General features: G+C 37.6%; 2 protein-coding genes across 2 annotated transcripts in view; both read right to left on the bottom strand.

Moving 5' to 3' along the window:
* MMP26 (matrix metallopeptidase 26) overlaps nucleotides 1–12457 on the bottom strand; it is a 275769-nt gene that overhangs the window by 190928 nt on the left and 72384 nt on the right. The window lies entirely within an intron of this gene.
* On the bottom strand, nucleotides 2041–2925 carry LOC109028756 (olfactory receptor 51F1-like). The gene has a single exon (XM_019035935.4). The coding sequence runs from the start codon at nucleotides 2923–2925 to the stop codon at nucleotides 2041–2043; it is 885 nt and encodes a 294-aa protein (XP_018891480.3).

Below are 12457 nucleotides of genomic sequence, written 5' to 3'. Positions count from 1 at the left end.
GTGGTGGCAGGCACCTGTAGTCCCAGCTACTCAGGAGGCTGAGGCAGGAGAATCACTTGAACCCAGGAGGCAGAGGTTGCAGTGAGCCGAGATCATGCTACTGCAATCCAGCCTGGTGACAGAGCGAGACTCCATCTCAAAAAAAAAAAAAGGGGGGGATATCTTTACCTTCAGGAAATCAACTTGTATACTGGTAAAATACATGATAACCTAGCATGTGTAGCTCTATTCCTGTCAAAAAAAAATGGGAATATAGTCAGGAACCTGCTACCAGCATCTTCTGGAGATTCCTATTTAAAGAATATAGTAACAGAGCCCCAAAATCACTTTATTTTCCAGATAGAAATAGAGAATGAGGCATTTTGCAATTTAATTACAATAAAATGTAAGAGAAGAGGCTTTAGAAACACAGATCAAACCAATCAATCTGAAATTCATCTTGATTTAAAATTTTGCAATACAAAAATGCCACATAGGAACACAACAATCTCTAACCTCAGTTACATATATTCAACATCCCCACATGTCACTCATTCAAATTAGAAGCTACTATTTTTCAACAAGACTTCTTAGCCAAATGTCTGATGTGAGTAGCTGTTTTAGAGAAAGCCAAACCAATCCTTTACTTTCACTTACCCACAAATAGATAAGTGGAGGAAAATCACAAAGAGAGAATCAGGCTCTTATTCTCTACCATGCAGGCTTGCTGGGAACTCATGCGTTAGGTAATACCAGGGCAAAAACTGAGACATGGTCAAAAGCTACATAATCATAGCTGTGGTCCCCTTGTATATCCTTCCATCCATCCATCCATTCAATACATGCTGACAACATTGAATATATTGTCTACTTGAGGTGAGAAAGCATCCCCAAAACACTGTTCATTCATTTCATTGAATGAAATCACATTGAGAATACTGAGGAAATACCCTGTTTTTGAGCCCAACTCTCATCTTCCTAACCCTTCAAAATGCTTAAACCCAAACTGGCACCTCTAAAGCTCAAGATGAATTTATTCTGCTTTTCTTTTGACAATGCCAACCGTGTTGTAATTGCTGTTTCTGTAGTTGACTGTATCAAATGTTAAAAAAAATTAATGCTTCTTTGGATACTTATGCAGATACTATTTTTTTTCTGTACAGTTATCTACCAGGTCACAAATAGAAAATTAGGCAAATTTGAGAAGCAATGCCATTACTGGTAAAATGCTTCTGTGACTGAGCTTTTGCTTCTTAGAAGCCATTTTCCTTGTTTATGGGTGAATTGTGCATGTGGTAGCATCACACTACTCCAGCAACTAGAACCCTCGATTCTCTCAAATCTAGGGTTCTCATGTCACAGGCCATGAGCTCCCTCTGTGGAGGAATCTCAGTGAGATTCACAGAGGGAGCTCATGCCTTGTGACATGTCTCCTAAGAGTCTATTATACCCAGAAGTAAAATCTCTGTTAGCACAGCTGTTCTGAGAAAGCAGAAAGACTATAGAAGATTGAAGAGGAATAGGGTCATAGTATCCCTTCTTCAGGAATTTTCCAATGTGCTGTGTGCCTGTTAAGTATTCTGGGAGAGAGCAGAACTGGATATCCATGTATCCTCAAACAATGGCACTAACTGTATCTTCTATACTTAGAACCAGCATGATATCCAGGAAGAGCATGGGATTTTGAGACAATAGCTGTGGATATAAATTCCAGATTTTTTATCTTAAACTAATCATTCAATATTCTAGTCCCTGAATTTCTTAATTCATAAATTGAAATTATGGTTATCCATTTCAAAGGACTATGGTTTAAGCTAAGTAAAAGAAAGCATGTACTTAAAGGAGACAAATGCAGAACTTGAAGATAGTGGGTGCTCAGTAAACATTACTGTTATTCTTTTTGTTATTAGAGAAGAAATACGGGTTGGCATGGGAGAGAAATGCAACAGAATATGATTGAATCAGGTAGACCCCAGCAGGAAGAAAAGCCACCATCACATTTCTTTTGATTTTGTTTGAAAGAGTTTGAGGATAGCTCTGCGGATTTGTTTAGTCTTCACACTATATATGATGGGGTTCAGCAGAGAGGGGCCAAGGAAATAGATGTTGGACAATAGTGGGTGGACATATTGGTGAAGCCTTGTGGAAAAATCTGTGGACAACTGAAAGAACAACCCAGGAAATGTAGAAGACTGCAACTGCCCCAATGTGAGATCCACAAGTGTCGAAGGCCTTCCTCCGTCCCTCTGAAGAGATGATGTTTAGTACAGAGTGGATTATCAGGATGTAGGAAAGTGCAACACATGGTGTACCAACCCCGGTGACCAGAATGAGAACAGCTAAGCCTCCATAGCTGTTCATCCTTGAATCAGAACATGCAACTTTAAGCGCATCAGGGTGGAAGCAGTAAGAATGGGAAAGGACATTGACTTTGCAAAATGACAGTCTCTTAATGAGAAAGAGGGATGGACAGAGGCTGATCAATGTTCTTAGGACTATTGCTACACCAATCTTTAGAATTCTGGAGTCTGTCAGGATGGTAGCATATCTGAGGGGTCTGCAAATGGCAACAAAGCGGTCAAAAGCCATGGCCATCAGTACTGAGGATTCCATAAAGCCAGAGCTGTGGAGGAAAAAGAGCTGGATGATACATGCATTGAGGATGATTTCACGTGCACTGAACCAGAGGACACTGAGGGTCGTGGGCATTGTGGAGAGGGTCAGCCCCAGGTCAGTGGCGGACAGCATGAAGAGAAAACAGTACATGGGTTCATGGAGGTTTGGCTCCAGAATAACAACCAATAGGATCATGCTGTTCCCTAAGAGAGTAACTGTGCTCAGAAGGAAGAAGGGAATTGAGATCCAGATGTGGAAGGCCTCCAGCCCAGGGAAGCCTGTTAGGAGGAAGACTGGGAACTCAGATGTGGTGTTGCTGAGGTGTGGCATGGTGAGCTGGTCAGTTAGTACCTGACTTCATTGAGCACCCGTACTGAGCAGGGGAACTAAATTCCATATCTATCTGTGCCTGAGAGATTGTTGGGAATGTTCTCTTCCAATCTGTGGAGCCAGCCTAAGGGGAGAAAAATACAATAGCCCTCATTGATCAGTCATTTGGCTCCTGAAGCACTTCTCATACTCATAATCCTACCTCATCCTATCTCACAACAGTTTTGGTAAAAAAAAAAAAAAAAAAAAAAAAAAGGATCAGCAGATCTTACTACCTTGCACTGTAAACTGAAAGAGGAAAAAGAGCTGAGATTGTGGTACATTGCTGATAGATCCCATCCTACTCTCATAGGAAGTTCACTGCATTTTCATCAGTTGTGAGAGCCAGAGACGGGAACCAGGCAAAGTCTCCAAGATTTTGGAGGGAGGATTGGCATTAAATTCTGAGTTGCAGTTATTCCTCTTTGTGCAGATAACTGTCCTTCCTACTAGAATCAGATCCAGAAAGAGGAAAAATCCCCATCTGCTTTCCTTTTGCCTGAGTCTCAGCTCTCCTCTTCCCTGGAGTCTGGATCTGCAGCAGCTCCTTATCTACTCCAGGGTCCTGCAGTTTCACACACACCCAGGCTGAGAGAGGAATTACAAGTAATCCACAGGTCAGGGCTTTATATTGAACCCCATAGAGACTTGTTCAGTTTCCCCAGGTCCATCAAGATTGGAGAAAAGGGAGAACTTTGAGAAAAAATAAATAAATAAAGCATGTTTTGCCAAGTGGGCAAGGGATTGTCATTCTGAGTAAGATTTCCTCAGGCAAAACCTAGTGCCTCCCCAATAAAATCAATAAGATGGAGCCCCTGATCTGGAGACATGTCCCTGAACAGATCTATTAGACAGTAGAGGATACTAAAACATAGCGAAAACATATCCCAGAGGAGTAGGGAATGGTCTTGCAATTTTTAGTGAAGTTTAGAGAACTCTATCTGGTGCTTAATTATAGTTATCTCCTGCTTCAGTCATTTATCACCTCATGGGGCTGTTTGTTAAAAGCTGCATTCTATTTGCAGAATTTGAAAGGAAAAATATTTGGGCTGAAGGTTTTTATGTATAGTGAATTAGGATTTGTAATGATAATTATGAAAATAATGAAATAATGTACAATAGCTAAGAATTTGAAAAGTCATGTAAGTAAAGTCAATTATGAGAAAAAAATAATCTAATAGGCAATGAGAAATACCCACTAAATCTAGAGGATGGTACAAAATACTGTTAATTTATCTACTGAGTTACCTTGTAGCTAATGAGTCTCAGACAATAAGTATGCATATCAAAAGGAATAGTCATTAATTATCTGTGTTCAAGGAACTTTAACTACACAGTCTCATCTATACCTAGATATGAATTAGGGGACAAGATCTTGAACTTCAAGCTGATATAATAAGATGAGACATGGAGTACTTAAGAGAGAGGATAAATATATTTTTTAATTTGTTAACAATGCAAATTATGGCTAGTACAGTGATCAACTGTCTGCTCTTTCCCAGAACTGAAGGGTTTCTTGGAATGTGAGACTTTCAGTGACAGTCTTGGGCAAACTGGGATGGTTGGTTATCTTACTAGAAGCCTGAGGGTAGCAGACTGTATTTTGCAGAGATGGTCACACCAGTGTATATCAACCCACATGCATTTCTTACAAGCAACATTGACACCTGTCTATCAAGAAATGAAGTCTATGTTGCCTCCCCTTGAATCTGGATGGGCCTGTGACTCTGGCAAAATTGATGTTTTGTGAAAACATTCAAAATCTTCTCTTTCAGCCATCTTGAAATATGCAACACATTTACAATAGCCCAATTTGATCATTATACTACGTACACATGCATTGAAACATAACATTGTACTCAATAAATATGTATAATTATTATGTGTCATTTATTAGTAAAAATTTTTAAAGAATAATGCTATGTGCCTATGTTAGTTTCCCAGAATTTCCATGACAAATTACCACAAACTTGGTGGCTTAAAACAAATCAAATGTACCATCTCTGTTCTAGAAGCCAGAGTCCAAAATCAAGGTGTCAAGAGCCCACACACTCTCCAAAGAATCTAGCAGAAAATGTTTCCTTGCCTATTCCGGCTGTCATGGCTTCAGATCTTTCTTGGCATGTGGCTACATGATGCTAATCTCAGCTTTTATCTTCACATGGCCTTCTCCTTTTCTGTCTCTTAAAAGGACAATTGTCATTGGATTTAGGACTCACCTGGTTCATCCAGGATGATCTCATCTTGCGATCATTACCATAATTATATCTGCAAAGACCCCTTTTCCAAATAAGGTTATATTCACAGGTACCAAAGATTACAACTTGGGCATAGCTTTTAGAGGTACACCATTCAATCCACTAGAGTATCTTTTAAGGCTAATTCTGATTCCTACAGATTCCTTGTGCACTTGGAACACTCACCTTGGAAACCAGCCACCATGATGTGAAGAAACCAAGCTGTGTCATGGAAAAGCCACATGTATGTGTTTTGATCACTGCCCCAGCTGAAATGCTAGCCAACAACCATTATTAACTGCCAGATATTGTAAATGAGGAGGCCTTCAGATGACTTCAGTCTCCAGCCTTTGAATTATACAAATTGATCCTGTTCCTGAATGCAGCAAACTATGCTTTACCAAGCCTTGCCTGCACTTCAGAGTTGTGAGCAATAAAATGTCACTATTTTAAACCACTAAATTTGGGGTATTAGTCCATTTTCACATTTCTGATAAAGACATACCTGAGACTGGGCAATTTACAAAAGAAAGAGGTTTAACTGGACTTAAAGTTCCACATGGCTGGGGAAACCTCACAATCATAGTGGAAGATGAGGAGCAAGTCACATCTTACATGGATGGCAGCAGGCAAAGAGAGAATGAGCGCCAAGAGAAACAGGTTTCCCCTTATCAAACCATCAGATCTTGTGAGACTTATTCACTACCATGAGAACAGTATGGAAAGACCTGTCCCCATAATTCAATTACCTCCCACAGGATTCCTCCCACAACACATGGAAATTATGGGAGATACAAGATGAGATTTGGGTGGGGACACAGAGCCAAACCACATCATTCCACCCCTGGCCCCTCCTAAATCTCACTTCTTCACATTTCAACATCAATCATGCCTTCCCAACAGTCCCACAAAGTCTTAGCTCATTTCAGCATCAACTCAAAAGTCCACAGTCCAGTCTCATCCAAGACAAGGCAAGTCCCTTCTGCTTATGAGCCTGTAAAATCGAAAGCAAGTTAGTTTCTTGCTAGGTACAATGGGGGTACAGGCATTGGGTAAATACAGCCATTCCAAATGGGAGAAATTGGCCAAAACAAAGGGGTTACAAGCCCCACACAAATCCGAAATCCAGCAGGGCATTCAAATCTTAAATCTCCAAAATTATCTCCTTTGACTCTATGTCTCCCATCTGGGTCACACTGATGCAAGAGGTGGGTTCCCATGATCTTGGGCATGTCTGCCCCTGTGACTTTACAAGGTACATCCTCCCACCTGGTTGCTTTCACAGGCTGGTGTTGAGTGCAGCTTTTCCAGGAGCATGGTGCAAGCTACTGGTGGATCTATCATTCTGGGGTCTGGAGGATCGTGTCCCTCTTCTCATAGCTCCACTAGGTGGTGCCCCAGTAGGGGCTCTGTGTGGGGACTTCAACCCCACATTTTCCTTCTGCACTGCCCTAGCAAAGGTTCTCCTTGACAGCCCCACCCCTACAGCCAACTTCTGCCTGGGTATCCAGGCATTTCCATACATCTTCTGAAATCTAGGCAGAGGTTCTCAAACCTCAGTTCTTAACTTCTGTGCACTTGCAAGCTCAGCATCACATGAAAGCTGCCAAGACTTGAGCCTTGCACCCTCTGAAGCCACAGCCACAGCTCTACATTGGCCCCTTTCAGCCATGTCTGGAGCAGCTGGGATGCAGGGCACCAAGTCCCTAGACTGCACACAGCACAGAGACCTTGGGCCTGGCCCAATATACCACTTTTTCCTCCTAAACCTTCAGGCTGTGATGGGAGGGGCCACAAAGGTCTCTGACATGCCCTGGAGACATTTTCCCTGTTGTCTTGGGAATTAACATTTGGCTCCTTCTTACTTATGCAAATTTGTGCAGCTGGCTTGGATTTCTCCTCAGAAAATGAGAATCTCTTTCCTATCCCATTGTCAGGCTGCAAATGTTCTGAACTTTTATGCTTTGTTTCCCTTTTAAAATTGAATGCCTTCAACAGCACCCAAGTCTCCTCTTGAATGCTTTGCTGCTTAGAAATTTCTTCCTCCAGATACCCTAAATTATCTCTGTTAAGTTCAAAGTTTCACAAATCTCTAGGGTGGGGCAAATTACCACCAGTCTTTTTGCTAAAACATAACAAGAGTCACCTTTGCTCCAATTCCCAACAAGTTCCTCATCTCCATCCAAGACCACCTCAGCCTGGGTTTCATTGTCCATATCATTATCAGCATTTTTGTCAAAGCCATTCAACAAGACTCTAGGGAGTTCTAAACTTTCCCACATTTTCCTGTCTTCTTCTGAGCCCTCAAACTGTTCCAACCTCTGCCTGTTACCCAGTTCCAAAGTCACTTCCATATTTTTGGGGTATCTTTTCAGCAGTGTCCTGCTCTACTGGTACCAATTTACTGCATTAGTCTATTGTCATGCTGCTGATAAAGACATACCCAAGACTGAGCAATTTACAAAAGAAAGAGGTTTAATTGGACTTACAGTTCCATTTGGCTAGGGAAGCCTCACAATCATGGTGGAAGGCAAGGAAGAGCAAGTCATGTCTTACATGGAAGGCAGCAGGCAAATAGAGAATGAGTTCCAAACAAAAAGGGTTTCCCCTTATCAAACCATCAGCTCTTGGGAGACTTATTCACTACCATGAGAACAGTATGGGAAAGACCTGCCCCCATAATTCAGTCACTTCCTACCAGGTCCCTCCCACAACAGGTGGGAATTATGGGAGCTACAAGATGAGATTTGGGGGGGAACACAGAGACAAACCACATCAGGGTGGTATTTTATACAACAATATATAATCAGAATGGTTTTAAAATAATATTAAAATTATAGTTTAATACTTGATTATGCAATTAGTTTTTAAGGCAGGTTTGCTGAGATAAAATTATACATACAATAAGTAACCCTTTTTTGTGTACAGAATTCAAAGTTTCATCAGATTTATGCAGTCACACAACCACCACCACAATCAAAATAGATAACACTTTCATTAGTCAAAATATTCTCTTATGCCTCTATAAAATAAGCCCTCTTTTCTACCCCCAGCCCCTGGCTGGAGCTGTAAACTCCTATACTTTAATCTTTTCTAGAATTTTATATAAATGGAAACATATAGTCTCCGTATGTAACTTCTTTTGCTTTGCATGATACTTTTGAAATTCAGCCATTTTATTTCATGCATCAAGTTTTATTGCTGAGTATTATTACATAGCATATATAGTTATGTAATTAAATATGTAAATTTACATATCTACAGATATATATTTACCTATAAAGATTTATTTATAGATACATTAATTTATATATTTATAAATATATGTTTATATATTATATTTTAAAATTACTTTCCCATCTGTGTTGTTTCTAGTTTTACACTACTATGGAGAAATATGTACTTCAGTACTTTGCAAAAAAATATGTTTTCTTTTCTCACAGGTAAATACCTAGGTGAAGTTTCTGGCTCATATGCTAACTGCATGTTTAGCTTTATAAGAACCTGCTGAACTGTTTCCAAAGTGACATCTTTCATTTCCACTAGCCATAATGTATGAGTACAGATTTCACTGTATCCTTTTTACATATAACCAATAAAATAATTACATGCAAAAATAAACAAAAATCAATAAGAAAATAGATAATCTTGAGAAAAAAACAGATTAAACTTTTAAACAATTACTTTACAAAAGAAGATATCCATGTGTCCAATACACACAGGAAAATGCATCCAACTTTAAGGAAATGTAAATTAAAAACATAACATAACACCACTACATATATGCCAGAGTGGCTGAAATTGGAGACAATACCAAGTGTTAGTGATGATGCAGATACTAAAATTCTCATGCACTGCTTGTGGGAGGATTGTTTGCTATATCCTTACAAAAACCTTTTTGGTCATATATGTTAAAACTGCATTCCTTATGAACTAGAAATGTTATTTCTTGATAAACCCCAACAGAAATGTGTTCATGGGCTTACAAAGGGAATATGCAAGAAAGTTTACAATAACAATATTTGTAGTAATTCAAAATTGAAAAATAAAAACAAAATGACAAACAATAGTCAACAAACTAATAAGTTGATGTATTCCCACAAATGGAATTCTATGCAATGATGATAATGAGAAAAACTACTACATACAGCAACACGGATGAATATACAATCACTCATTTCAACATTGAGTAAAAAACTCCAGGAGCAAAAATGTATGTACTGTTTAATTCAATCTATACAAAGTTCAGTTACTGGAAAAAAATACGGCGCTTCAGTAAGGAGGCTGGTTGCCACTGAGGAGGTTATGACTTGAAGGAGAGATGTCAGTAATGCTCTGTGTCTTAAGCTTGGTGATGGTTAATGGTTCTATTCCGTTTGCTAGGATTCATTAAGCTAAGGAATATGTTGAACAACTTGATAACAATAAATTTGAAAACTTAGATGAAATTTGACATTTTCTTAAAAATAGGACTGAGCTAAACTAATGTAAGGAAGAAAGAAATTCAAACGTTAATTCAAAAAGTTTTCTGAAATGAAATATTCAGCTTCAGAGGTGTTTGCTAGTGAATTATCCAAAGAATGTAAGGGAAAAATAGAACAATAAAATAAAAAATACTAATTGTACAAACACTTCTAAAGTGGGTAAGAAAAGAATACTTCCCAACTTATTTTGTGAGTCCACAAAACTTGAAAGGGCATTACAAAACAAGAAAAATTAAAATGAAAATTCTCATTAACTTAGAGGCAAAACTTTCAAACAAAATATTATCAAAAATAACTCAGTAAGAATATTTAAAAATCATGCAACGTATCTTACCACATTAATAAAATAAAGAGAAAAACTACATTATTCTCCATATGAAAAAAGTGATGAATCTAAATTGATATTCATGGTAACTTAGTAAACCAGAAACAGAAAATTTCTCTTCAAAAATCATACTTAATGTTGAAATGTTTAAGTATTCCCTCTGCATTTGGTCACAGGATAATGATGCCTAACATCACCACTTCTACTTAACTTTGTATCCGAGACCTTAAGAATTGAAATGAGGCAAGAAAAGTAAAATACCTCAGCAGAGTAAAGGAAAAGAAAATAAAACTTAAATTATTCACAGATGACATGACTGTGCATTTACATAATCAGGAAGAACAAGAGGCATAGCACTACATACAATAATTGACATGAATGAATAAATGATTATTAGTAGTTGGTGTTATTAAGCAAGATAACTGGATACAAAAAACAGTATTAAACTATCAATTGTATGTCTATAAATCAATAACAAAAATAAATTTCTAAGATGATATTATTTAAAATAGCATCAGAAATCATGCAACTGGGAATCAAATATGTGAAAGGTTTTGATAGAAAAAACTATTAATCATCAGAAATTGAAGACACATACACATATTTATCATGTTCATGAATTATAAGGTTTAATATTTTAAACAAGTAAGTTCTTTCAAAAATGACATATATATGTAATCCCAAATCAACATTTTAGCAGGTTTTCCTACAGTGGTTATTCTAAAATTTATGTGAAAATGTGAAGTATATAGAATTGTCTAGGCACTGCTGCAAAAGAATAAAGTTGAAGCTTTATTCTTATAATACCAGGCATCAAAGCATATTACAGGGATAGTGCAGTACTGGTGCAAGGAAAGACACATAGACAAATGGGACACACCAGGAAATCTAGAAAGAAACCCACATATAGGCATTTGATAGATACCAAAAGTGATATCACAATGCAATAACAAGAGAATGTTTATTTTAATAACGAATACCAGATCTATTGGATATCCATGTGGAAATCAACGACATGATGAAGTCATGACGAAGGTAAAAGGGCACAACTCAATGGAAAATAGGCAAAAGGCTTGGAGAGGCATTTCTTAAAAGGGAGTATCCAAACAGCACAAAATATATCAAATGTTGTTTCACCCTATTAGTCATAAAGAAATTAAAATTAAAATTCCAATGAAGTATCAGTGAACACCCATAAGAAAGGATAAAACAAAAACAGAAATAACACTTACAGAGAAAGATGTGAATTGATTTGAACTGCCATGCACTGCCATATACACTGTGGGAGTATATATGGCTATACACAATTTCTGTGGAAAACTTTTTGGCCATATCTACTAAAGCCAAACATAAACCTACTCAGTCATCCAACAATTCCACTCTCAGGTATATAACCATTGAAAAGGTATGCATATGTTATGCATATGTTTTGTAATGCCAAGCACAATAATATTCATAGCAGAATTATTCACAATAGAAAATGGGAGAAACAACAACATCCATCAACAACAGGATGGAAAAGTTAATTAAGGTGAGGTATAGTCATACGCTGGAACATTATAAGGCAATAAAAAGCAAAGAACTATAACTATACACACTCTGTGGAAGAATTTCTCAGACACAATGTTAATATAAATACAGCACTGATCCAATCAGATAACATCCAAAAACAGGCAAAACTAACCTATTTGGATAGAAGCGAGGAGAGTGATCACCTTTGAGGAGAAAGGAATAATGGTTGAAATATCTTAAAAAGTGGTTTCTTCTGTTAGTAATTTTTCATTTCTTTATCTGGATGGTGGTAACATGGATGTATTCAAATGTGAAAATTCAACCAGTTTGCTTGTAATCTGCATACTGTGATGTATGTATACTTCGATAAAAGAATTACTTACAAATATTTAAGGACAAATTCTTTATTTTACCTTCCATGCCTATGGCTTTCAGAAATGACCTAGGTATACAACTGTCTACTTGGGAAAATATTTTAAAATCTTCAGACAAATCTGTGTTTGAATTTTACCTCTGATACTCATTATCTATATAAAGTTTAACAGGGTCCTTAACCTTTATGATTCTTAACTTCTAGACATATGAAGTTAAAACATCATTTTTACTTACAGTAGCTAGAGGGGACCAAATCTTATGGCACATAGGTGCTCAGTAAATGAGGTTACTATGCCTAATCTTCATTTCATGTCCGAGGAAACTGAGATTCAGGGAGGTTAATCAAATTTTGCAAAGAATTACAAGTAGCTATTGGAAAAATCAGGATGAAGAGAACCTAGAATTCTGTCCTAGTATCCTTGTATTTTAAGAATTTTCAATCTTTATATCACAAGTCCCATTGTCCAAGGGTAATTCAATTGGTGTGTGGTAAGCATAGTACACATATTTTTTAAGTTTAACTCCTCAACATCACTAATTGTATTAGTTTGTTTTCACAC

Source organism: Gorilla gorilla, chromosome 9, assembly GCF_029281585.2.
Source record: "Gorilla gorilla gorilla isolate KB3781 chromosome 9, NHGRI_mGorGor1-v2.1_pri, whole genome shotgun sequence".
Lineage (NCBI taxonomy): Eukaryota > Metazoa > Chordata > Mammalia > Primates > Hominidae > Gorilla > Gorilla gorilla.
The sequence above is the reverse complement of the archived record's forward strand: the minus strand, read 5'-3'. Positions and strand labels throughout refer to the sequence as shown.